Raw genomic sequence first — 26,056 nt, 5'->3', positions numbered from 1 at the left:
TTTGTTGTTTAGTCTGTGATGGTGACGTGAAGTTTTAGACTTCAGGAAGATTTGATGAAGATGAATAAAAGTGTGAGTGTATAACGTGTGTGTGTGTGTGTGTGTGTGTGTGTGTGTGTGTGTGTGTGTGTGTGTGTCAGTAGAAGACTGAAAACTGTTTTCTGACCTTTTATGAATCAAAGGAATAAACGGCAGATGAACTGATGATGTAATCAGTTGAAGTCTTGTTCAGATACAGATGTGGAGTTTTGTTTTTCTTCTGAACAGAAATCCAGACGAAGAGACAGGAGAGGAAGAGGAGAAGCACCGCCAACCCGGCCTACAGCGGCCTGTTTGAACCAGAGGTCTGAACGCCACTAAAAAAATAAAAGTATTATTAATAAAAGTAACTTGTGAAAGACGACGACATGAAGATTAGAAATGAAACTTGTTTTATGGTCTTTGTCGTTGCAGCGTAAACGTCTGGCGTCACATTATCTCAACAGTTCGCTCTTCCTGTCGGCACGAGGTAAAACTTCTGTCGGTTTGTTTCTTCATGTTTGTATAAAATGTGCCTTATTATTATTATTATTATTATTATTATTATCATTATTATTATTATTATTACATTACAGTCAGTCAGTTTATTCCCAGAGCAGCATGACGAGTGAACTCTGGTTGATTTCTAGTTTGCACATTTAAATCCTTAAAAACATTCAAACATGAAACAGAGTTTGTATTTTTTCAGCTTTGTGTGTTTTCGCAGCAGAGAATCATTTATTTAGAGAATTATTCTAGTTATGAATGTAAATGTTTGCATGTGGCTGATGATTGTTTCTGAACTCTAACCTTCATCTTCTTCTGCTGCTGCTGCTGCTGCTTGACCTTTAACCCGTCGTCCGTCTGTGTGCGTCTGCCGCCACTAACCTCTGCTCTGCTTCCATCCACATGCTAGACTCTGAGGATTTCTGCTGGAAGGTAGGTCACATGACTGATGATGTCACACCTGTGCTTCTGAAATAGTCGACAACTTCTGAAATCATTCTAGTGAAACATCAATGAGTGTCGAGTGGTTCAAGGAGACTCTGCTTCATTTTATAGGCCACATTTCTGTTATTTACTTGTTCTGATGTCAGATGTTAAACGTGGTTAAAGTTATTTAAAAAATGCTGCCTGCAAGTCAAAACTCAGGGCTTCAACCTGCTCTGAACGCTTCGTTTTTTTTTTATCTTGCTAACGAGCTGACGTCGGCTCATCGCGCCCATAAACAGCTGTGAAATCCTGCTACTATAGTTTGTTTACGTAGCCTCCAGAGCTTCCTGAAGCTGACCAATCAGAACAGAGTGGGCTCATCAGGAGGCGGGGCCTTAAAGAGACAGGAGCTAAAACGACCTGTTTCAGACAGAGGCTGAACTGAGGGGCTGCATAAAGGACCAGTAGAAGATAAATAAGGAGTTTTTAACTGGAAATCATGCAAAGATATTCCAGTAGATCATCTTAAATCTGGGCCAAATATGAAAAGAAAACCAGTGTTTGTTTCTATCAACAACATCGTCTCATTTCACTGCTGCTTCTCATCTAACACAACTTACATGTTTCTGCCACAAAGTCTAAGTTTTTTTGTTTTTTTTGGTCCATTTCACTTGAAATTAAACATTAATGATATTATGTGATTTAATTTATGGATTACGGGGACGACGTGCTAAAGTGATTAAACCCCAAAAACAAAACGTCCATAAAACACAAATGAAAACTAAAATTACATCACCAGAAATTAAGTAAAAAACACACAAAAAAAGGTTAATTTGATGGCTTATTAATCTGAGCGCCTCTTGATTTTAACAACTGCTTCATTTTAGCAAAGTTTCAGGAAGATTTGTTAGTTCTGCAAAGACAAAACAAAGTTTTATCTAGAAAATTAACATTTGAAAATAGTTGAAAAGCAACATCAGTGACGACTGTGCTGCTGTTTGAATCTGTTTTTAAACTGAACCCTTTGTGTTAACAGGAGGACTTGGAGCATGACGACCACTGTGCCATCTGTAAGGAGGACGGCGAGCTGCAGCCCTGCCACAACTGCCCCCGAGCCTTCCACCCCAACTGCCTCCACCCGCCGCTCAAAACCCCGCCCAGAGGCCCCTGGTACTGCCCCAAGTGTCAGAAGAAGGTAACGAGGCCACGAGATGAACGGCGGCATTTTTTGCGCGGTTGTAGTTACTCTTTAAGACGTTTTGCAAAAATACTCTGATTATAAAGACTTGAAGCAGCTAGAAACAGCTGGCCAAGTTAAAAAATACACCTACTAACAACTATAACATAGTTCATAATAATAAAAATTGATTTTAAGTGTCTTTAATGTAACCCAAGGACACTTAACATGCAGAAAAAACAAGCAAAAATTAAAGCTGCAAGCGTTGGTCGGGACACAGAAAAATACTCATATATTTGAATGGAGAGTGTGAGCGAACCCACACCTTTTTGAACATTTACTGCTTCCACATAGTTTTAAATACAAACTTCATTTGAACTTTAAATGAGTCACGAGACTTTGACCTACAAATCTTGAATTTACATGTTTTTTCTATCTTTTATTGTTTTTGAGATATTAGAGTGTGAGTTTTAAAGTCTTTTCTTGCTCCTCCTGTGATTTTATAATGAGTGTGTATTGCAGAATGTTTCACAGCACTGAGGGAGTGACATCACTAGGAGCAGTTGGAGAGGAGGATTTTAGAGTACGCTTCTTGTGAAATCTAAATCCCATGACTTTGGCCAAATCTTACATTAAAAATCATATTATAGTTGGAAATTTCGTTGAGAATCCATTGATACAGGTTTGAAAGTGGTCAGACTTATAGTTCAGACGTAAGAAGCCTCTGTTTGACACAAAGTTCATGCCTCCCCATTGTTTTACATTGTAAGATGTGATGTGGCACTGCAAATTTCAGGGCTTATAAAATCCAAACCGTTCAAGTTATTACAAAGTTTTTAAGAACTTTCTTTCAGCCCAGTGTCATAAGTCATCTATTAAAGTGTGAAGCCGATACCATTAACGCCTTCGGAAGAGATAGCGTTTGTTTGGTGGCCAAAATCTTATTTTGAAAGGCTAATTGTGGACTTCCTGTTGGATTTAGATCAGGGGTGTCAGTGTGTGATTTGTAGGTCTTTATGAGTCGAATAATTGAGTTTTGATCTCTCTACGACATTCCTACGGGCTGTGGTGGCCATTTTAGTTACATAGGTGGCGCTAGAGAGCACATTTTGGCACTTTGGGGGTTAATTTTTACATTTTATCAAATTTTTCACCAAACCTGATGTGCGTGCCAAATTTGGTGAGTTTTTGAGCATGTTTAGGGGGTCAAATTAAGGGTTTAAGTGGCGTAATAATAAAGAAACAAACACATGAAAAACAACAGGGTGGTTACAGTAGTGTCGTGGCTAATGTTTTACAGTAGTCCTCTGCCTTTTGGGCTTGGTCCCTAAAAAGACGAGTCTTCAGTCTGGATCTCCGACATTTTATTAAGCAGCTTTTGTTTGTATTAATGTTTCAGTGTTCACATCTGTACGTCACATTTAATATAAACGCACCGTTAGTGTTGTTAACGTTCAACAGTTTAATTTAAACATCATGCTGCGTTCATGTCCTATCAAAATTTATTGTAATTACAAGTTTTCCACTCGTAAATAGCGTTCACATCAACCTCCGAGCTGCAATTACGACGGGGAAACTGATTCCCCAAACAAACATGGACGCCTCATGTTGGCCAAAGACTGTTGTTCAGTATAATTAACCCCAAATTTAATGGATTTAATGTAGTTTTGTCAACACGCCTTCAAACCTCAATTATCATTCAACCTTCTGGAGTTCTCAGATGAATGTTTCTCTTTTTTATTAGAGCCAAATGACAGAACAACAGAGAACAGAAACAACATTCAATGATATAAAAACATTAAAAACACAACAAAGAATATAACATGAAATTGTGACTAAGCTGAAGTTGACAGAGGGATTTAAGAACCAGTCTAACCAGTCAATGAGTCAACGGACTAACAGACTAAGCTGGAGGTGGAGGTGTGGCTGTAACGTACGGTATTAATCTGTGTTTTGTTGCATGTTTTCCTGCTTTAAGTAATAAAAACTAAATGTTTGTTCTTCAGGTTCTGAACAAGGAGAACATGTCATGGCCACAGAACTTTGTTCAGTCCTACGTTACACACAAGACGGGTAAGAACAAGTTGAACTGTGTACGAGACGAGAGTGTGTGTCGACATGTCCACACATGTACTGATGAAGCGTGTGTGTGTGTGTGTGTGTGTGTTTGAGCAGTGAGGCAGGAGGAGAAGCGACGGCTGCTGAGACGAAACAACGAGCTGAAGAAAGAGTGCGCTCATCTGGAAGAAGAAGACCAGAAGCTCAAGATGACGCTCAAAGTAAAAACACACACAAACACGTTTTCAGCTCACGTCCTGATGATGACAGATATTAAAGCGTTCTGTGACTTATTATTATTATTATTACTGTCAGTATAGCTGGATTTCCTAATAAGTGACCAGAATACAGCATTATCTTGTAATTATGAGATAAATCTTCAAGTTTGTGTTTTATTTGTGAAAGTAATGAGCTTCTGTAGTTTGGTTCAGATGACAAAAAACAAAAGAAATTGGAATTAAATACCTTAAATATAAGATAAAAACAATAAAAACAAGAGTAGTAATGAGACGTACGTCCTTGTGTCTAAATCTGACCTCTCTTAACGTTTTTGGACTCACGATGGTTTAAAATCAAAGACGTCATCGTCTTTTATTCTGCCTACATTACCCACAATGCAACTCACCTGCCAGCAGTTCAACCAGAGGTCGAGGTGTGTTTATTCAAGTAGCAGTTTGATGGCAGCAGAGACTGTTGAAAGTAAAAATAACATGAAGCAAGCTGAAGAAGTTCAGAGCTGCAACAATTAATCGATAAAACCGATTGCTGGAAATTCATTTTGCGATGTTGTAATGCGCATCGTAAAATGCAGACAGACCTCTAACTAACAAATATTTTTAAAAATATTTGTATGAAACAACGTAAAAAAAAAACCAAACATTATTTGTGCTTTGCTGAATAATGTATTTGTATTGGGGCACACCCCTAGTTCCTACATTACCCACAATGCAACTCACCTGCCAATAGTTCAATCAGAGGTTGAGGTGTGTTTACGCTGGTAGCAGTTTGATGGCAGCAGAGACTGTTGAAAGTAAAAATAACATGAAGTAAGTTGAAGTTCAGATTAATCGATTGCTGGAAGTTCCTTTTGCGATGTTGTAACGCGTATCGTAAAATGGCGAGGACTGCCGAAAGCTTTAAGACAGGCGTGAATCACTGCAACCACGAGAGGTCGTTGATCATACAGTCCAGTAGCAGGCGAGATTAGCTTCAGACAGACACATGTGACCAACAGACGAGATAAAAACGTCTCGGCGCTCCTTCCAGCCGACAGGAAGTTGACTGTGCTGTTTCCTGTCTCCGCAGCAGTGTACGGACCTGAGAGAGAGACTGCTGGGGCAGCAGAGAGACACTCAGGCGTCGCTGGAACGCCTCAAAGCTCTCATCAGGCTGATCCAGCGCGACCAGGTCATCCAGGTCACCATGACGACCACCGCCACCATCACCGCCTCCTTGCTCTCCCAGTCCTGGATCAAACCCACCAGCACCGCGGCCCCGGGCCCCTCGGCCACGCCCCTGCAGAAGAGCCACGCCCACAGCCAGGATGACATCAACAACTAGCTCCGACGTTTTTAACCCCCAAACAAACAAACATCGAGGGCAGTGAAGATGTTTTTGTTTTTGTTTTTTTTGTCTGAATAATATCTAACCATCTTTTCTCCGAGAGCTGTTGTGGAACGAAAAAAAAAAAGCGACAAAAAACTGAAAAAAGAGCCTCTATCCTCCACTCGATTCAAGTATTTTTTAAAACCCAACACCTACAGTGCTTACGAGATTTCTTTTTTTAAGTTATTTTCTATTTATTAATGTTCTTGGCCTTAATGTATTTATTACAAAAAGTTAGATTACAGTGCTGCCGCAGGAACACAAAGGAGTTTTTTTTCTGCGCGGTCCAAAAGATATTTCCCTTTTTTAAAAACACAGGTATAATTATTGTTCTGCATATAGTGAGAGAGAACATTAGAGTTTAGTCGTAGTTACAAAGAAAACGATGGAAGTTGAAGGACTGTACATTGATATATCTGAGTAGGTGTTTGTTCTCATTCTCCTATGAACAATGTTTTTTGCCATAATAATTCAGGAAAAATGTTTTCATCGTGTATGTGAACGCATACGAGCCTTCAAACAAAAAACAGAGAATAACTTTTTTTCAGTATTAATAGAGTTAAAGTCAAAGAAAAAAGTATTTAAGATAAAACTACAGAAATTAGCATTTCTAGTGGAGATTTTAGTATTTTCATGCTGATGCCTGTTGATAAGTGTAAGTTTGGAGTATTCAAGGGGATCACTGTACATACGTTGTATTATTATCATCATCATCATCATCATCATCATCAGCGCAGGTTTTTTTTTTTGTTTTTTATTGGTTTTCAAACTTTTAGTGGAGTCACACATCAGCTGGTTTCTGTTCGACAGCAACAAAAACAACAACATGACGGGATTTTTTCATAAAGATGCAGAAACAATAATATTTTGAGATCACATGTCCTTGTTGAATTTAAAGTGATGATTTTCATACATATTTTATTTATACATTTACATAAATAATGAAACGACAAAAGGAAGTTAAACGACGACTGAGCAGATTTAAGTCCAAATTATTGCTGTTTGAAATGTTGTTCTGATCAATCCCAAAAAAAGGTAAAAAAAAAATAAAATAAAGAATTTGACTTTTTAACGTAGAAAGAAGAAATTTCACTGATTTACCTGATCAGAGGGCTGAACTACGAAGCGAGATTAGTGAGTTAGCGAGGTATGTTGAGCCTGCAGGGTTTTCAATGTCACGAATGTGGCTCTCTTTTAACCTGCTACATCACCATGGTAACTCTTTTAACCTAGCTACATCACCATGGTAACTCTTTTAACCTGCTACATCACCATGGTAACTCTTTTAACCTGCTACATCACCATGGCAACTCTTTTAACCTAGCTACATCACCATGGTAACTCTTTTAACCTAGCTACATCACCATGGTAACTCTTTTAACCTGCTACATCACCATGGTAACTCTTTTAACCTAGCTTCATCACCATGGTAACTCTTTTAACCTGCTACATCACCATGGTAACTCTTTTAACCTAGCTACATCACCATGGTAACTCTTTTAACCTAGCTACATCACCATGGCAACTCTTTTAACCTAGCTACATCACCATGGCAACTCTTTTAACCTAGCTACATCACCATGGCAACTCTTTTAACCTAGCTACATCACCATGGCAACTCTTTTAACCTGCTACATCACCATGGCAACTCTTTTAACCTAGCTACATCACCATGGTAACTCTTTTAACCTAGCTACATCACCACGGCAACTCTTTTAACCTAGCTACATCACCATGGTAACTGATGCTGCAAACCTAACCTGGTCCGGAGCAGGTTATGTTCCGAGTTTCAGGTTAAATCAGCAATAAAAAGCGCCGTCCTTTCACCACCTGATCTGCTACTGCAGCTATTAGACACTGATTAGAATATTGATTAGTCTTCTATCATACATACCATTGATTTGATGTCATATTGTAAATTTGTAATGGTGCGAGAGGTTTGGGTTTCTGTGGGATTTTGTTACAAAATATCAAACTGTATTTCAAATTTAAAAATAAAAACTAATGAAGAAATACTTTGAACAAAAAAAAAGATGAATCTATAGGTATTTATCACAGATAATATTCAATCTATAATATTAATTTCAATTTGATTTGAGCAGAATCTAAAGTGATTTCCACTGATCCTTCATTATGGGACACAATCAGACTGTATAATGTTTAAAAGCTCTGGATGTGGGAGGCATTGAGTGGTAAAATAAGTATATAAACTAATTACGTAATTAATAAATTAATGAATTTGTTTTTTAATGAACAAATTTACACGATCAGCAATTTTCTACCAGTGTTCCTCTCTCGCCTTATTTGCAGCAACAGCGTTGCTTTTTGCTGTGATAATGTGTTTATATTCTTCATATCTCTCCGTTATAATGACCTGTCCCTCCTGACTGAAGTAGGCGACACGTGATTGGTCCATTTTGTGCGGAAAAAAGAGTCAAATGACGCCAAACGCCCCCCTTCATGGGGACGGACACAGAAAGCCTGAGTTAACAAAGAAAGTTCATAACCTCCGTCGTGATACCACTAATCTGTGATGGTGAGTTTAGGGTTTGTTGAACTTGCTTCGTAGTTCGACTCCTCTGTTCAGGTTGATCTGCATCACAACACATAAAATGAGGTAAAATCATCTATCAGGATATTTTAAGCTTAATAATCAAGTCTTGTCTTCATATTATTATGATTAACTTAAAAAATCTGAAATAATAAAGATATATTTTGGTTTTAGGATCTTAAAACAAACAGATTCAGTTATTTTTTTTTTGTTTCTGCATCTCTGGGGGGAAACTAAAAACTAAAAACTAGAAGTCATGTTGTTGTTTGAGCTGCTGAGCTCAAAGTGTTTGTTCTCAGCTGCACTTCAACACGTCCAAGAAGTCGATGTGTGATGCATCCATTCAGTCCCTTTTCCCCTTAAACCAGTATAGAAAATATGCCAAAAACTCTTTGTTTTTGTACTGGGATCGCTCATCTATTAATAATGTCTATATAGTGTTTGTTTGGTTTGTTTTTTTTTCTCCCTGCCTATTTTATATTTTTGGCTTTTTTACTCGTGTTTTATGACTGAACATTTAACGGTGACTAGCCTGTTAATCTGACAGATGAACACTGCCTCAAGTACAAATCGTTTTAAAATCCAGGGGTTTTTCGTCTTTCTTTGTTTTGCGTCATTTTATAGACACCAGTCAATCAGAAACGGGACAACTCCGTCAAACTGCAACAACACGTTCTGACTACCGGGAGGACGGCGGTGACGTCCTCCTGGTTTGACGTCGTTAACCCCCCCCTCCCTCCCAAAACAAACAAACAGTTGAGAATCAAACCAGGACGGCGCCATCGTCTCCGGCTCGGCCCGTTTGTCTCGCTAGTCTTCCTGCTGGTCCAGAGAGGGTCCGTTTAAGTGTTAAAAACATTTTAGATTTAGTCCATTTTTTTTTTTTATTTCTCATACTGTACTGACCACACAGTCGAGGTGCAGCTCTCTGCTACCTGCTGATGCACAAACATGAACAAATGGTTTAAAGAATTCAGAGAAAAAAAAAAATGCCTTTATCGGGATTAAAAAAATAAACAAATAAATAAATAAGGGGGATTTGTGAGGTTAGAAGTGAGAAGAAGGTGATTTTTATTTTATTCCAGTCATATCCAGGTCACCTGCGTTCGGTCTGTTAAGTATCAAAGATAACGAAGAGATTCTTACTGTTGAAGCATCAACTGCACGAAACTAAACATGTCAAACGTCCGCGGCCGAAAAAACGACGAGCAATACGAAGACTAAACCGTCCCGGAAGTTTAATTAAAGTCCGAAGCTTCAACCATCATATGAAGCGAAGCGAGTCTTTAACGTCGGAGGGTTTTTGCAGCATTTTGTCCAAAGAATTTTCTATTTTCAATAAAAGCTGCCAGAAAACAAGACATTTAAATATTTTGTTCTGTAAAAACTAAATATTTCACATCTTTAGCAGCTGGAAAACATCAAGATTAAAACTAGATTCACATCCAGTAAATCTACAATCAGAGATCAAAATAAGAAACATCAACAGTCTTTGCACATCGAGTCCGTTTTTTTTAATCCGTCACCCGACAAAAATCGTTACGCACAGAAACCTCGCACACTGAGTCCGATGCCTTTTATTACTATATTCTTTGCGAAAATCCGCAATACGAGGCGAAACGGAGTCGTCAAGCAGTGAGGATGATTTTGTGGTAAATTCTTGAAAGAAAAAGAAAGAACCACACAGTAAAAAGAAGAAGAACACCGATATCCAGGATCCGATTGATCCTGAACCTGATCACAGGTGATCGACTGGATCCGCAGCCTCGAAACGCTGCAACATACAGACCAGATCCTGATCAATAGTCGTCCTGTGATCAGCTGATAGTATCAGTGTTTCCAGGCTGTGTTGTTTGCGTGTACGGTGGCTCTGAGTGGTCAAACAACTCTGTAAAGGCTCGAACCTGCTCCGAAAACTTTAACGACGGACGAAACGAGTCGTATTTATTTTTTTAACGTGCGGACGAAAAAAAACGGACTCGGTGCGCAAAGACCTGAAGGCTGAAACTAACGTTAATCTGATGAATCGTCTGCTCAGAGAATAATGAATATCAGCTGTTACACTTTGCTAAAGTTGACGGTGACGTCTTTAAATGTCTTATTTTATCTGATTTATACAAAACACAAATATAAAGTTTAGAAAGATTTAAAACAGAGAAGCTGGAAACAGATTTGTTGTTGTTTTTTGCTTGAAAAATGACAAAACTATGAATGAACTAGTGATCGATGAGTTCAGCTCAGATATATAATTATATATAATTATATATAATTATATATAATTAACGCTGTGACTTTATGAGTTTCAGTAAATTGTGTTAAAATAGAAAATACTTTGGACACAAATATCAAACTTGTTCACAGATCAGAAACTTTTAAGATTTGAACCAAACAGTTAAATATTTTCCCGCCGTCAGTCGGCGCCGAGCCGAATGCAAAGGTTATATGTTTAAAAAAAAAAAAGAAACACTCATCAGAATACAGAGCCTGCTGTGAGTCTGGGGAGAGAAACTTTTGATAAATTATTCCCTGAAATTAAAAATAATCCTCTCATGTTTCTAATTTCTGCTCCATAAATACTGAATTTAAATTCCAGAAACCAACTCGGCTGCTATCAGAAGAAATTATCACACTTGTATGAAATAAAACATTCACCTGCAGGATGATTCACATTTCACAAAGAAAATAAATGTAATGAGTTAGTTTATTGTTTAAGATGTTAAAATGTTGTCTGAGGTAAACAAAACCATAAAATTAACAAAATAATTCAAACGACTTCAGTGATATGAAACAGCTTCTCTGCTCTTCTTCCCTGAAGGACGTTTTATTTCATAAAAGTGTTTTAATTCTTTATAATACTGCAGAGGTGGTTTTATATCGAGGAGAAGAACATTTAAACACAGTAAAAACTTTTAAAGGCCTCATGAAATGAAAAAAATACATTTTAATTTCCATCAAAGCACCCAGACGACATTCATCCAATCAAACGTGACTTTGGTTGAGTAGCAGCTACATCGCTCATATAAAACTACACTTCCATCAGAGTTATATGGAGACAGACAGGAAGTGGATGCTGAGGTCTGATTCATTCATGCCTAAGCTCCGCCCACTTTTAGCAGTCCAATCAAATGTGAAGGATTTGATTTAAATCCCTCTTGTACCTGAACATCACTCAAATGTTGTTTCATGAGGCTTTTAACAGTTCAAACAGTTTTACCGTCATCGGCTCCCCGACGCGCTGCAGGTTCTGCATCTGTGAGACAAACAGCAGATATGCATTAACATTGTACCTCGCTTGCCTTTATAAATGAATAAATCATGATCAGAGCGGAGTTGGTTCACATCAAATCTCACACTTGGGTTGAGTGAAGAAGCTCCTGATGTCAGAATGTACCATGTGATGCATATCCAACGCTCACCTGAGAGCTGCAGGACCGCCACGAGACTCCAGGTGGGGGAAAAAAACAAAACAAAATGGAAACCATATCAGCGCTCCGTGTCGCGTCGATGCTCCACCCTTCAGTCCCCACGTCACCCGTCCGTCCGTCCATCCGTCCGTCCGTCCGTCCCCGTCGCCCCCCGAAAAAAAACCTTCGTCATCCGTTTCTAGAAAATCTTCTCCGGGAGAAACTGTGCAGTGCTTAAACAGATCTATTTTAATACATGACACAACATTTGAACAAATAAGAAAAAAAAAAAAGTTAGAACATTTTTATATTCTTTTATCAAGGAGCAAAAAAAAAAAAAAGAAAAGAGAACATTGGGATTTTCTATTGTTTGCCAGTTCTGCATTCTGACTTCTAGCTTGCAACGTTTGATGTATTATTTTGCCATGAGGAGGCGGCGACGACACGAAAGGTGTTTAGATGGAAATGAAAATGTCTGTTGGCTGTTGAAGTAGAAGTTTTTTCTTTGTCATTAATAAGGGGACTGTCCAGTGGATAGTGTGTATAGGAAAAGTGTTTGTTTTAAATATGCCAATGTAGTTTTTTCTTCTTTATGATGCATTAAAAAGTTGATCGATGGAAGTTGGTAAATGGTTAAAGAGTAGTCTCACTTTTTTGTACCAAGTTCTTACGAAAAATGGAATCATTAATAAACAAAATTCAAGAACAAAAGATTTGATTCGTGTCTGTTTTCATGTTTGAATATTTTCATTTAGTGCAAACGATACAAAATTAGAACAATATGGAGAATATGTAGTTTACTGACCACACAGTAAAATATAAAAAACATAAAAAACACAAGTAAATACAATCGATTAGTTGAAGATTATGTACGATTTTAGTCAACCAAGATTTTCTTTGGTTGACTACAACCCTACATATGTTGGCGTTGAGCAACAGAGAAACTTTTACATTTTGTATGATGTGGTAAATTTTCTGAAAATGAGCTGAAAAAACTGACAAAATATCCAGATGTGAACGTTGGATTTGGGTTCATCCAGCGATTTAAATATCAAACAAATGAATCAGACCTTCTCATCATTTATAAAATTGCCCCCAATGATTTAATACAGTGGTTTGTATCAAGTTAATTGATAAATAAAAACTATTCATGGCATTATTTTTGGAAACACTCCACTTTTAGTGCCTAAAACTTTAGCACAGTGTGTCACGGTTTACTTAAAATGCTCTTAATTTGGGAACTGCTGGTTTAATACAATCAGAACCATTAAAGAGAAGGAGAAACAGTCTTTTGATAGATGTCCTCATATTTGTTGACATTCTGTCCTGAAGGTGGCGCCACAAGAAAACTCAAAGTGTCCAAAATGGAAATGGTTCATCCTCTGGGAGGCAGGAATGTGCTCAGGCTTTGATATTTTTGATATGTTCTGGGCAGAAACAGGCGTTTTGTCCAGATGGTGGCGCTAAAAAGAGTCAGGAGTTCATTAGGATTCATCCTCTGAGGACCACGAATGTTTTAATGTTATGGAAGCTTGTTCAGTAGTTGTTGAAATATCTCATTGAGCCAAAGTGTCCAAAAAATAATCTTTAAAAATTAAAAAAAAACATAAATTCCTCTGGAGCCAGATGTGGTTTGTTGATCTGCCGGTTCAGGGTGTTACCTGTGCAGGTGGGCAGCGGGAGCCGAACACGCTGTGGAAATGTTCGATGAGGATCTCGGTGAAGATGTTGATGGGGGTCAGAGCGGTCAGAGAGATCGAACCCTGACGAGGCCAAACCAGGTTCACCCCGAACACACAGGCCAGGTTAGACGCACTCATCTTGTTGACGATGCTCTCCAGAGACACCTGAGGACGTCAGACACCCGTTACTCTAACGTTTCTGTTTCTACTGTATTCTAACGTTTAACTATTTGTTTAAACATGTTTTTCTTTGTTATTTGATGTAACTTCAAGCTAGATATTATGCATAAAAGATTTATTATTCTGATTATTGATAACAAGCTAGTACCCACCATCCTACCTTCTTATCTACCAGTTGTCCACCATTGTACCTACAGTCCTACCAACCTCGCCATCAACTCCGCTACCATCCTATCTGCCGACCTTCTGTCCTACCGACTTAACTTCTGTCCCATCACTCCACTGACATACCTACAGTCCTACCATCCTTCCAACCTCACTACCATCCTACATACAATCCTACCATCCTTCCAACCTCACTACCATCCTACCTACAGTCCTACCATCCTTCCAACCTCACTACCATCCTACATACAATCCTACCATCCTTCCAACCTCACTACCATCCTACCAACAGTCCTACCATCCTTCCAACCTCACTACCATCCTACATACAGTCCTTCTATTGGATCTACACTCACCTGTGTCCTACTTTTTGATCATCATTCCTACCAACCTTCTGTCCTATTTACTTACTGTCCAACCAACCACCCGACAACTGTCCTACTGTCTGTCTACTAACCTTCAGTCCTACCAATCTACTGTCCTACTCACCCACCCTACAGACTAACATACCTACTTCCTACCTTCCTACGATCATTCCTACCAACCTTCGTTGCGTCCTACCTACACCACCTACCATCCTTCCTACTTTTAATGAAGCTTTCACCTGTTTCACACTGAATCACTGAGTCTGGTTACAGTTATTTTAAATCTGTCAGTGTGAAGAGTTTTAGCTGCATCGCATGTATTAACATCATTCTGAACACTAAAGCTGAACATCTGTGTTACATGTGTTTGTTCAGGTTTCAGCGGTGAACCGTCTAAACAGTCCTTCAGTGTAAATACAACGTAAACACATCAACATATGAGAGAGCAGATTCACCATGTGGAGGAAACACAGCAGATACTTCGTCACGATGAAGTTATGTTCAGGAAGACTTTCAACGATCTGCTTACACCTCGACACCCGCAGAGAGCTCTCCACATCTGAAACACACAACAAATCCACGTCTCTACACTGATATGTTCCTGATGTTCATGTGTTAATACCATCATCATCATCATCATCATCATCATCATCCTCCTCCTCCTCCTGTACTCACTGAGGATGTCCTGAACCTGGTTGTAGACTCTGAAGGTCAGCAGAGGTTCAGGAAGCTCTCTGAGAAACGTCTTCAGGATCACAGCGGGAACGTGGACGTCGTCGTACAGCTCAAAGTTTACAGGCTTCCCTGAACCGGTTCAAATAATTATAATAATACATTTTATTTACAGATACTCAACAAAATAAACTACAAACACACTAAAAGAACGAGACATTCATCACACATGAGAAGCAGTTCTGAAAAGGTGAGTTTTGATTAACGTTCTGAACACAGATTTATTTAAAAAGCACTTCTCTAAATGCACAATGATAATGCTAACATGCTAACATGCTAACATGCTGAGGTTTAGCAGGTTTAAAAATCTTAATAAATGAAGTCAGAAGATGACAGTTGAGAAATTGTAATTTTCTGATGTTTTACAGACAACAATTAATCAGTTGAAAAAAAAATATATAGATGTTGAGTTTGAGACAAACTGCTAATCGTGTTTTTGGTGTAAATGTGATACTTTAGAACATATTGAGCTGCAAAGTTGGCAAAGTTTCTATGAAAGTTTATCAAGAATGTTTCTAACTTGTGATTCTCAGCTGACAGCAGCAACAACCAACAACAGACTGATACTCAGACGACGGGTTCGATATTCCTGTAAAGTTTAATCTTAATCAGCAGTGGCCATTCAGTGTTTTTATCTTTTGTAATTTCCTTTCTGTGTCGTAGTTTCAGAGTCTGGATTCAAACTGACGACGTACAACACCAGTTTGTTTGGCTTCCCTGTCAACAGACGCACCAGCTGCTCTTCTGTTTATTAAACTACATGCAGTTAAAACCAGTGACCTCAGGTGTCAAAAACCACATCAACCAGGACTTTAAAAGCTGTTAAAATTCTTTCTAGAGTCCTTAGAAAACTGGATTCAGATGATCAGACTGATCCACAACGGTCCGGGTATCATCGGATAATTCGTAATTCATTTGTAATTCAGAAGCCAAAAAAACGTATATCTGTTATTTATTTCAAAACAGAAAACAAAAAAATCGTTTTTGGTGTCAGAATCAAATAACGAAAAACCAATCAAACCCGGTCTGTTGTTGGTTTTTGCCGATTCGTTTTATCGTTATTCCTTTTTAGATTGAATATCCAGCAGGTCTGCGGACATTCAGCCGATTGGTTTTTGCGTTTGAAACCAAATACGGAAGTCACATGTTTTTTTTCCTTTTTCATTTTAAACCAAAAACAAAAAATGAAATCACGTGATCTATTCCTTTTTTGTTTACCAACGAAAATCCAGAAAACCAAATTCAACAGACCGTTCAATTTTGGTTTAGTTTTGTACGATAGCGGAAGCGGCTACATTAGCCTACCCATGATCCTCAGCGACCGTTGCTATGGTGAAGGAGGAGAAGATGATTTAGGCAAAAAAAATCATTTTTGTCAAAAAATGACTTGGGCCATTATTTTAGGAAGGTGACGATATTAATATTGATGATTCATTGACTAAACAATCAGTCAATTAATCGAGAAATAATCAGCAAATTAATAAGAAATAAAAAACAATCATTAGTTTCTTTTCTGACTGTTTTACTTTAACCAGAGCTGATGATCAGTAAACACTTTCATCATCATTTAACTGATATTTTGTGTCAAAAATGCCAAATTTTTACTAGTTTCATGGTTTAAATGAGCTGCTTTCTTTGTCTTCTATGCTAATAAACTGAATTTCTTGGTGTTTTGAATCGACGGAATGACATAAGAAGCAATTTAATCACATCGAGCTTCAGGAAACTGCGGACGGAATATTTCATTAATTTCTGAAATTTTACAGAGCAAACGATTAATCAATTAACGGTGAAACTAATCGTTAGTTGCAGCTCTGACTGCTGGACGACTTCCTGTCCTGCTCTGAAGTCTAATGAAGTGGAAAGTCACACACACACACACACACACACACACACACACACACACACACACACACACACACACACACACACACACACACACGTATTGATCTGCGCTTCCTGGTGGACAGAGATAAAGTCACTCACTCACCCAGGTTATAGAGTTTCTGAACATCCTTGATGAGCTGAACTCGAGCCGAGCGCCTGAAGATGCCCTCCGTCCTGACGCCTGCAGACACACACAGACCTTTGTCATCATCATCATCATCATCATCACTCACTGAGCGAAGAAAAGGCCACGAAGAAGAAAAATACCAAGAAAACTGACTTCATTGTTTTTCTGCTGATTATTTTTTTTAGTCTCTGATCAGATTCACAGAATCAAACATGACGACTTTAAAGTTATAAACATAAAAAACAGAAAAACATTTGAGAGAAAGTTTAGTGGGTTTTTTTAAATTAATGAATAATAAATGAATATTAATTTAATGGCTGAAGATCTTCACACATGAACAGATTTGTGTTGTTGATCAGAATAAAAGAGGCAAAGTTTACACGTCACTATAAGCTGAGGGACAGGTGTCATTAATAATAATAATAATAATAATAATAATAATAATAATAATAATAATAATAATAATGTTTATTTTTATAGCACTTATCTGGGGTTGCAAAGTGATTTACAAGGACAAAATAAAAGAGCAAAAAACAAGTGTTTCAAAACTGAATAAGAACATAAAGTAAAAAAATATATATATTAAAGATAACAAGACATTTTTAAATAAAATATTTAAAAGACATTAAAGGAGATTATACAAAAGCCTTTTGAGCGATTTGAAAGACGATATTAGATATTATAATTATTATTATCATTATTAATAATAATCATAATTAAAATCTATCAGGCTGAATTATTCATCAGTTCATCAGAAAGCAGATAAAACGGCTCTCTGATCAAATTAAAGCTCATATGATCATTTTGTGGTTATTTTATTTTCAACACGTCAAACAGTCACATCTGACGTTTTAGCATCTCTGCTGGAAAACTGACTCAAACTTTTTCATAGTTTAATTTCTACTTTACACTAAAACACCTCATTAATTTATCAAATAATCGTTTTAATCACTTTTTTAAGCAAAAACGCTGAAAGATTTGAAGCTTTTCTTTGTCAAACGTGACGATAAAATTACTCGAGATAATAATCTGTAGATTAATTGATATTATTAATTGATATTAATCGTTAGCTGCATCAGACCAACAATAACTTTTTATTAAAGCTGCCACGATTAGTCGATTAATTGATTAGTTGATCCATCAATCTGTTTTCTGTTGCTTATTCAGGACCAGTGACGGATACAAGCAGCCGAAATGATTCGTTGAAAAATAATCACCAACTATTTAAATAATTGAATTTAAATTTAAAGAAAAAAAAGCCAAAATTCTCTGATTCAGCTTCTTAAATATGAACATTTTCTGGTTTCTTTCGTCTCTCTGACAGCAAACTGAAGATATTTGAGTTGTGGACAAAAAACGAGACATTTGAGGACGTCGTCTTGGACTTTTGGAAACATCGATCAACATTTTTCACCATTTTCTGACATTTTATGGACCAAACAACTAAGTGATTAATCAATAAAGTTGCAGCTTTACATGTATATTTAAGTTAAAGTTGGACTGAAGTCTTAAATCAACGTTAACGGAGACGCTCACCTTTCTCCTTCAGGTAGACGACAGTCTGACTCATGACAGGCGGGATTATCGCCGCCCTGTTCTTCTCTCTGAGGCTGTTCAGAAAACATCGATTGATTGATTGATTGATTGATAAATGATTGACGATGTTTAAATTGATGAAGAGTTTGGTAAACACTCACTACTGCAGACTGACACCAAACTGCTGCGTGGGCAGCGGGGGTCGAGGCGGGGGGGTCTTCACTGAGGGAGGGGGGCCGCCCGTCTGATCAGCTCGTAACTTCTCATCATGTCTGAGAAAACAAAACATGTTACATTCAAAAAGATCAACGGAGAATCTATCAGGTGTCGATTTATTGATTAGAAGATTGTCAGAAAATTACTTCAGTAATATTTAAAGCAAAAAAATGTCAAAAATTTGATGGTTTCAGATTCTTAAATGTGAGAATTTGCTGCTTTTTTTTAGTCTCACATGACAGTAAAGTGAATAGTTTTGGTGTCTGATGATGTCATGATGGTCATGTTTCACTATTTTCTGATTATTAAACACCAAACAAGTCGATTAATCGAGAATATGATCGACAGATTAATTGATAATTAAAATGATTGTTAGTTGCAGCCTTAATAGTTTAATTTTAGACACTTTTGACTGAAATTTGAGAAATGTGTATCAGAAAACCTCATTTTATGGCAATAAATGAAGCTTTTAGTCAAATCGATCAATATTCTGTTTGTTTGTTTGTTTGTGTCTCTACAGTACCTGAGAACGTCAGGAGGGATGATGAGCTGCTCGTAGTTCAGGTGATCTCTGAGCTCGTCCAGGTAGTTCACGTACGTCAACTTCTTCCCGAACTTGTGACTGAAGGAAAACGAGAAGAAGAAACTTTTAGTGCGACTGACGACGGTTCGAGTCTCTCAGCTGAATCAGACGTTTGTTTACCTGATCAAAGGTTTGAAAATGTTCCAGACGATTCGGATAAAGTTTGTAGGATGAACGACGTACAAAGTCTTCAGGTTCTTCTTGTATCTGGAACAAGAAGAAGTTTAAGATGAGTCTTTATCAATATCAAAAGCAGGATCAAGACAGTGGACTTAAAATAAATATATATAAACTTAGCACAAAAAGTAAGGAAATTTGTGTTTGGTAGATTATTTCTTTGTTGTAACAATGCTTCTTGCCAATAAACCTTATACCGTTGGAAAGCCTGTTTATTTCCCTTTCAAATGCTGAGTATGTGGGTTGCGCCCATGAAAAATTTGCCAAATCTTCTCCGCCAATGCCAAACAGCTTATTCTATCATTGACTCTTGTTTGGTGTTTGGTGGATTGGATGATTGAAGTTTGAAGAAACAAGACATATTCGCAATTTAACAATTTATTCATTTAACAAACAGGAGCCTCAGTAGCATGTGGAAGAACCACACACAGCCACAACAGCCTGGCACCTCCTCCTCATGCTGGTCACACTCTGCTGTTTCCAGGCTTTCCAACGGTGTAAGATTTATTGTTAAGAAGCATTGTTACAACAAAGAAATAATCTACCAAACACAAATTTCCTTACTTTTTGTGCTAAGTTTATAAAATACAATCTCTGTTTGAGCTGCAACAACTAATTTATCGTTTTGTTTATAAAATGTCAGAAAATAGTACAAAAAGGCCGTAACATCTTGTGTTATTTGATCAAAAGTCACAAATACAAAGATACACAGAAAAGCTTCCAATCATCACGTCAGAGAAACTGAAAACAGCAATTTTGTTGATAATTTGGCTTAAAAAAAAAAAAAGACTAAAACGATTGTTTGATTAATTTTCTGTCAATCGACTGATCGTTGCAGCTTCAGTCTTTATATTTTAGGTTTAAAATATTCCATTTATATTTGTACAAACTTGTTCAAATGTTTGTTTTTGCAGGTTTTTTTTAACTTTAGTGACACATAAACAAACTAATACAAACACAAACATGCTAGAAAACCTGCAAAAACTGAGACTGAAAATGAAAAAACACTTTTTATGAGACGCTGTTTCACCGTTAATCACTTTTAACAAAAATGGTGAAAACAAAAACACTTAAATCCATGTTTTAGTCGTATAATAAAGGACTAGTTGTGTGTTTGTGACGTACTTCCTGTCGAACTCGCTGTAAGCTTCTCGTAACCATCGCAGCGACGGCTTGTTGCTGCTCTTCAGACCGTAGTGGAAGTAAACCAGTATGTAGTCCATCTCCACATACTGGTCCAACGTGAACTTCAGGTACCTGCAGCAGGAAAACAACCAGACAAATAAACATCTGAAGTCAAACTTTATTTGTACAAGTCAGATGTAAACAAATAACGGTAATAAAAAGATAAAATAGAAAAAAGACAAACTGCATCAATAAGAGCAAATAAAACATTTAAAAACATGAATAAAATAAATAATGATCATCTGTCCGCAGTATAAAAACTAAACTTCATGTTGTCAAAGTAAAGCTGCACTTTATTTACTTTTTCTAATAATCTGATGATTATTTTCTTATTTAATTGTTGAAAAAGTAGAAAAAGCATCAAACTGTCACATCTGACAGTGAAATTTTGGCATTTTTGCCAGAAAAATGATAAACAATTATCATTATTATTATTATTATTATTAATCAATTATTATTCAATTATTAAATAGCTGTTCATTAATTTTCTTATAATCAATGAATCTTTTAATTATTTGAGCTCTATGCTGCTGTAAGACCATGAAGAACATCACAGCAAGACTTTTTATACTTTATAGAGCTGCAACGATCAGTTGAACTATTATGAGAATTAAATCATCGTTTTAGACATTTTTTAAGCAAAAATGCAAAATATTTACTGGAAGCTTCTCAAATATGAGAATTTGAGGTTTTTCTGTGACAATAAACTGAATATATTTGGATTTTTAACTGTTGATCAGATGATTATAACAGATATTTTTCACTGCTGTCTGACATTTTATAGACAGAATGATGAATGGAGAACATAACGAGCAGCTCTGGTTTTATTGTGGACGTACTCCAGCAGCCGGCGGTGGTTGAGCTGGTGTGATGGAGGCAGACAGCAGCTGCTGAAGATGATCAACTTCCTGCCGTAGTTGTCGTCTCCTGAAGAGGAAACAAACGAGTATAAACTCAGTGATTCCTGCTGATCAACACACATCTCAACACTGAAGTTTAATGTTTAAACCTGCATTAACTGATGTTTTGTCCGCTGGTCTTATTCAGAAACAAGTAGTGAACACAACTCATATCATCAGCTTTCCAGTTGATATGTTGAACTTGTTAGCAAACGGTTGCTTATTTCCACATCCAGCAGTTAAAACATGATCATCACATTGATGATGTCAATAATTACTTGTGGGGTTCCTCAGGGTTCTATTCTTAATCTTTTGTAGTTTCAATCTAGTTAAAGCTGCTTGAAATTATGTTTTCTGTCCACTTGTTTTCAGCACAATAGTCTCTAAACATGACTTCTGTCATATTATCAGCTTATAGAGCAGTTGTGGCTAACATGTTAGCAAACAGTTGTTTATTTCCACATCCAGCAGTTACAGAGCAACATTATCATTCATGTGGAGTCGTGTTTCTGTCCACCTGGTGAATGTGAGTCCAATATTCACTCTCTTTTAGCTCTGTTTTTGTTCTCTACCAACTCCTGAGGGAAATATCTGACTCTTTAGCTGCTAAATGCTCCACTATGTTCACCAGCTAGTCTACAGCTAACTGAGCAGGTAGTGTACAGTGGTTTTTGACAGCTTTTTCTCTAAAAAACGACGCTATGAGACGCTGAGAGTGAACCAGAACAGTAAAGTTTCAGCCGGACAGATAAACAATGAGCTGAAACTCACTATAAAGCTCCGTAAAGCCGAGAGGAGCTGCAGAGTCACTGATAATTCTCTGTAGGTTCATCACCAACACATTACACACATAGATCAGACTGTGCAGTTATAGGTCATATTGATTAAAGCTGCTTTAAGGATGTGAATGAAGCCTGCAGACAAAACAGCAGCAGAATCTTTATCTGAGAGTTTGAGAGGAAAACATGTGATCAGAGAGAAATATGAACCAACATTCAGACTAATGAAGTCATTTAGATGTTTGACACGAGGAATCACAGCTTTCACACTTTTATATATTATACTATCATAATAAATTCTCTTCCATCATTATATATGAATCTATTAAATATCTCTTCCATCATAATATGTCAGAGATGCAACGATATGAAATTTCAGAGCCAAAGCTGATACAGATACAATAATAATAATATAACAATATTATTACAAATGTAAAAATGTGACGATATCAATAAATAAAAATATTATTTTATCATCATTATTAATATTTTGTCCTCATAGTGAACAAAATATTAGAAACATCTTTCAATATATGACATCACCACCTACTATGAGCTTTATAATAATACAAATAATAAATATAATACTAATAATATCATAATAAACATAAAGTAGAATTAAAGTTATATTTATAAGCTTTGCTAAAGTAGAATCACAGGATTAGATGTGAAGCTGCAACGATCGGTTGATTAATTAGTGTGATAATTATTGTTTTAGTGGTTTTTTTAAGCTTTTCTGTGTCATTCATGATATAAACTGAATATATTTATGTTTCTGACTGTTGATCAGATGAAACAAGACACTTAAAGACGTTTCCTTCATTTTCTAGCCGATTAATGGAGAATATCATCGTTAGTTGCAGCTCTAATTAGGCGTTTTCCTGATTAAGTGAGAATATAGAATATATATATTGATCTCAGCCGTATGTTTCCATGGTTACAGTCAGACTGACCGGAGACCTGGATGATGCCGTGTCGAGCCACGTCGTAGTACGGATGTGATGAATCGGGTCTGAACGTGCCGCCGGGAGGAGGTGACGGACGGTCTGAGACACCCTCCTCATCCTCGTCTTCCTCCCTCTGAAGCTCTGCAACAGTTACAGGAAAACAAACAAACATTTTACACATGAAGTTCAGTTTCAATCTGAAGCGCAGAGCACAGATTCCCGCTACTGTGTGTGGGGGGCGCCACCTACCAGTTAACGACATCATGTTCTTATCTGTTCCTAAAGAACACAGATTACGAGTCGGGAGCAGAGCCAGACGACTGGCTGGAAACTATCACCACCATCGCTGCTCTGCTGGGGATGTTTATTCTGCGGCGCTGCGGGAAGCTTTTAGTAAACACACAGTCATCGGTCTGATAGCAGACAGGAAATGATCTGCTCTGACTGAACGGACCAATTTAGCTCAGAGAGGCAGGAGAAGAAGAAGAAAGAGAAAGTCTCTGCTGCGACTTTATTCACAGTGAAAGAAGAAGAAACTGAAACTCAGTATTGATCTCTATCAGACATGAAGGTGAAGGAAACACCTGGAAATCACCAACACTGTCAGCAGCAGAACTACACTTCCCAGAAGGCTTTTGGGGGATGAAAACAGGAGGTCTAACTCTGCTAAACTGAGGGCTACGACTTCAGTTATTTTAAGCTTATATTTCTTTACATTTTGTCAAAAAACAATATGCTGAATTATTCAAAGTATCAGCGGATACTGAGGAGGTTCTGCAGGTCTAAGGAGCATCTTCTTTATTTTATTTCTATGCAGATTTACAAACATTTATTCATGAGACAATAATATCTTCACAAAGTCACAATGAATCTAAAAATATGTTTCATGCCTGTGAGTTGTGACTCTGAGGATGAGGAGGAGGAAGATGTTTGAAGCAAACTGAGACTAAAAGGTTTAAAGGTGAATTAATCCTCCATCAGCTGAGTGTGTGTGTGTGTGTGTGTGTGTGTGTGTGTGTGTGTGTGGTGTTTTTAGCTTATATTTGTTTACATTTAGTCTCCATTTATGGAGGTTTATTAGTGGTAGATGTCAGAGATAATGATATCTTCAGGAAGTGTGTCACTGTTTCTGTAATTTGCGTCGAAACTCATCAAATCTGAACGCAGACATGATGTCAGTGTGACTCACACTTTACTAGTTATTGGTAAACAACAACTTGTTAGTAGATCATGAGAATAAGAAGAGTATATAATAATAATAATAATAATAATAATAATAATAATAATAATAATAATAATGATCCTTCAGGGGTCTTTAAGGGCCAAACACACACAGTAATTATAAAGAACCTGTGACTGAAAATAAGAGTCATATATCTGATACTGTCCAGATAAATATGAAATATATCATTTTATCAAAGATTGAGAAACATGTTTAATATTTTAAAATGTTATCAGACAGAAAACTAAAAAAAAAAAATCATGTTTTGTCTCTTTTATGTAAATTAAACTTCAAGATTTCTCAATTTATCGACTTTGAATGTCTCATCTGAGCTTATTTATTATTTAATCACAGGTTATTCCACCAGGTGTTGTATTTGTACCTGTGAGAGTGACGGACCTCCTTATTAATCAATAAACCTCCACACGCTGTGGTCTTAATGGGAAGTCTGAGACTGTTACTGGAAACACTGTGTGTCACATGAGCGGACACTTGATAACTTGCACGTAGTGAAACTGTGGATGAAGTTTCTCCTGATCATCATCATCATTACATTCATAACGTGTCTGTTTGCTGATTCTATGTTATTGTTATATGTCATCTTGTCTTGTGTGTTTTAAACTCACCAACTTGTGCCAGCTGCTCCAGATCAGCTGTTGAAGTCATTATTGATGGAAAGTCTGAACATGAAGAAAAAGGACAAAAATAGAGATTAATAACCATGATTGAACCCTGTTGGCTCCTAAAACACACAAAAACTGATATTTAAATGAATGTTAGTATTGTAGAAATGATATAAAACCTTCAGAGAGTCATAAAATCTGAATTTCAGTGAACGAATTATCAGCAGAACAAAACCATCAAAGACTCGAGATGTTATCTGAGCTTGAAAATACAGTTTGAAGACTCGATAAGGTTAAAGAGCAGAATAACACACAGACTGACACAGCGAACCTAATGATCAACACCTCAGACACACCTGAGCTGCTTCATTAAAGCCAAAAAAACTGAGTTTAACAGCGAAACACGACATTAACACGATGAACCTTCTTATCTTTTCATCTTCCGGCGCTTAATGTGACACTTTAACATCGTCAGTGAGAAGATATGAAGCAGTAAGAAACCGTCAAACACTCACCTGTAACAGTAGAGAAGCTAATATTAAGAAATCCTCCACATCACGCAGGTAGAAAGTTGATCCAAACTTCCTCAAGGTGCAACCGCATGTAGGCTGAGCTACTGCGCATGCTCAGTAGAAAAAGAAAGTCTTGTGTCAGTGGTGGAAAGTAATTAAGTACATTCACTCAAGTACTGTAATTAAGTACAGTTTTGAAGTACTTGTACTACTTTATACTTCCACTCCACTACATTTCAGAGGGAAATATTGTACTTTCTACTCCACTACATTTATTTGACAGCTTTAGTTACTTTTCAGATGAAGATTTGACACAATGGATAATATAACAAGCTTTTAAAATACAACACATTGTTAAAGATGAAACCAGTGGTTTCCAACCTTTTTGTCTTTTGACGTCTTACAAAAAGCAGTGTGTAGTCGGGGTCACATTTCACATGTCTATGAGTTGTTAACAGCTCCACCAAATAGTGATTTTTCCCTCTAAACTTCT

The 26,056-nt window shown here is 37.1% G+C and overlaps 2 protein-coding genes across 10 annotated transcripts in view; one reads left to right on the top strand and one right to left on the bottom strand.

Moving 5' to 3' along the window:
• Positions 1-7,028, top strand: part of phf21b (PHD finger protein 21B) — a 109,497-nt gene extending 102,469 nt beyond the window's left edge. For 5 of the 6 annotated variants that reach the window (XM_042403505.1, XM_042403504.1, XM_042403500.1 and 2 more), the window contains 7 exons: positions 268-344; positions 454-508; positions 935-957; positions 1,988-2,146; positions 4,135-4,201; positions 4,304-4,407; positions 5,492-7,028. In XM_042403505.1, the coding sequence (XP_042259439.1) occupies positions 268-344; positions 454-508; positions 935-957; positions 1,988-2,146; positions 4,135-4,201; positions 4,304-4,407; positions 5,492-5,746 (740 nt within the window). In that variant the 3' untranslated portion in view covers positions 5,747-7,028. The remainder of the gene's footprint in view (positions 1-267; positions 345-453; positions 509-934; positions 958-1,987; positions 2,147-4,134; positions 4,202-4,303; positions 4,408-5,491) is intronic. The other variant, XM_042403501.1, reaches the window with a different exon arrangement.
• LOC121890884 (rho GTPase-activating protein 8-like) overlaps positions 1-25,674 on the bottom strand; it is a 33,219-nt gene extending 7,545 nt beyond the window's left edge. Inside the window, exons 1-14 of one of the 4 annotated variants that reach the window (XM_042403506.1) lie at positions 25,567-25,674; positions 25,055-25,108; positions 23,213-23,347; positions 21,421-21,508; positions 20,522-20,653; positions 19,340-19,426; positions 19,160-19,258; positions 18,582-18,692; positions 18,421-18,494; positions 16,861-16,938; positions 14,814-14,942; positions 14,594-14,697; positions 13,408-13,593; positions 9,268-13,209 (exon numbers count right to left, since the gene is read on the bottom strand). In XM_042403506.1, the coding sequence (XP_042259440.1) occupies positions 13,051-13,209; positions 13,408-13,593; positions 14,594-14,697; positions 14,814-14,942; positions 16,861-16,938; positions 18,421-18,494; positions 18,582-18,692; positions 19,160-19,258; positions 19,340-19,426; positions 20,522-20,653; positions 21,421-21,508; positions 23,213-23,347; positions 25,055-25,094 (1,422 nt within the window). In that variant the 5' untranslated portion in view covers positions 25,095-25,108; positions 25,567-25,674 and the 3' untranslated portion in view covers positions 9,268-13,050. Of the gene's footprint in view, positions 1-9,267; positions 13,210-13,407; positions 13,594-14,593; positions 14,698-14,813; positions 14,943-16,860; positions 16,939-18,420; positions 18,495-18,581; positions 18,693-19,159; positions 19,259-19,339; positions 19,427-20,521; positions 20,654-21,420; positions 21,509-23,212; positions 23,348-25,054; positions 25,109-25,230; positions 25,362-25,407; positions 25,510-25,566 lie in introns of those variants that run through there. The other 3 variants (XM_042403508.1, XM_042403507.1, XM_042403509.1) reach the window with 3 other exon arrangements.
• Positions 25,675-26,056: the final 382 nt, after the last annotated feature.

Source organism: Thunnus maccoyii, chromosome 23 (genome assembly GCF_910596095.1).
Source record: "Thunnus maccoyii chromosome 23, fThuMac1.1, whole genome shotgun sequence".
Taxonomy (NCBI): Eukaryota; Metazoa; Chordata; class Actinopteri; order Scombriformes; family Scombridae; genus Thunnus; species Thunnus maccoyii.
Note: the sequence above shows the minus strand (reverse complement) of the source record. Positions and strands in the feature narration are given on the sequence as shown.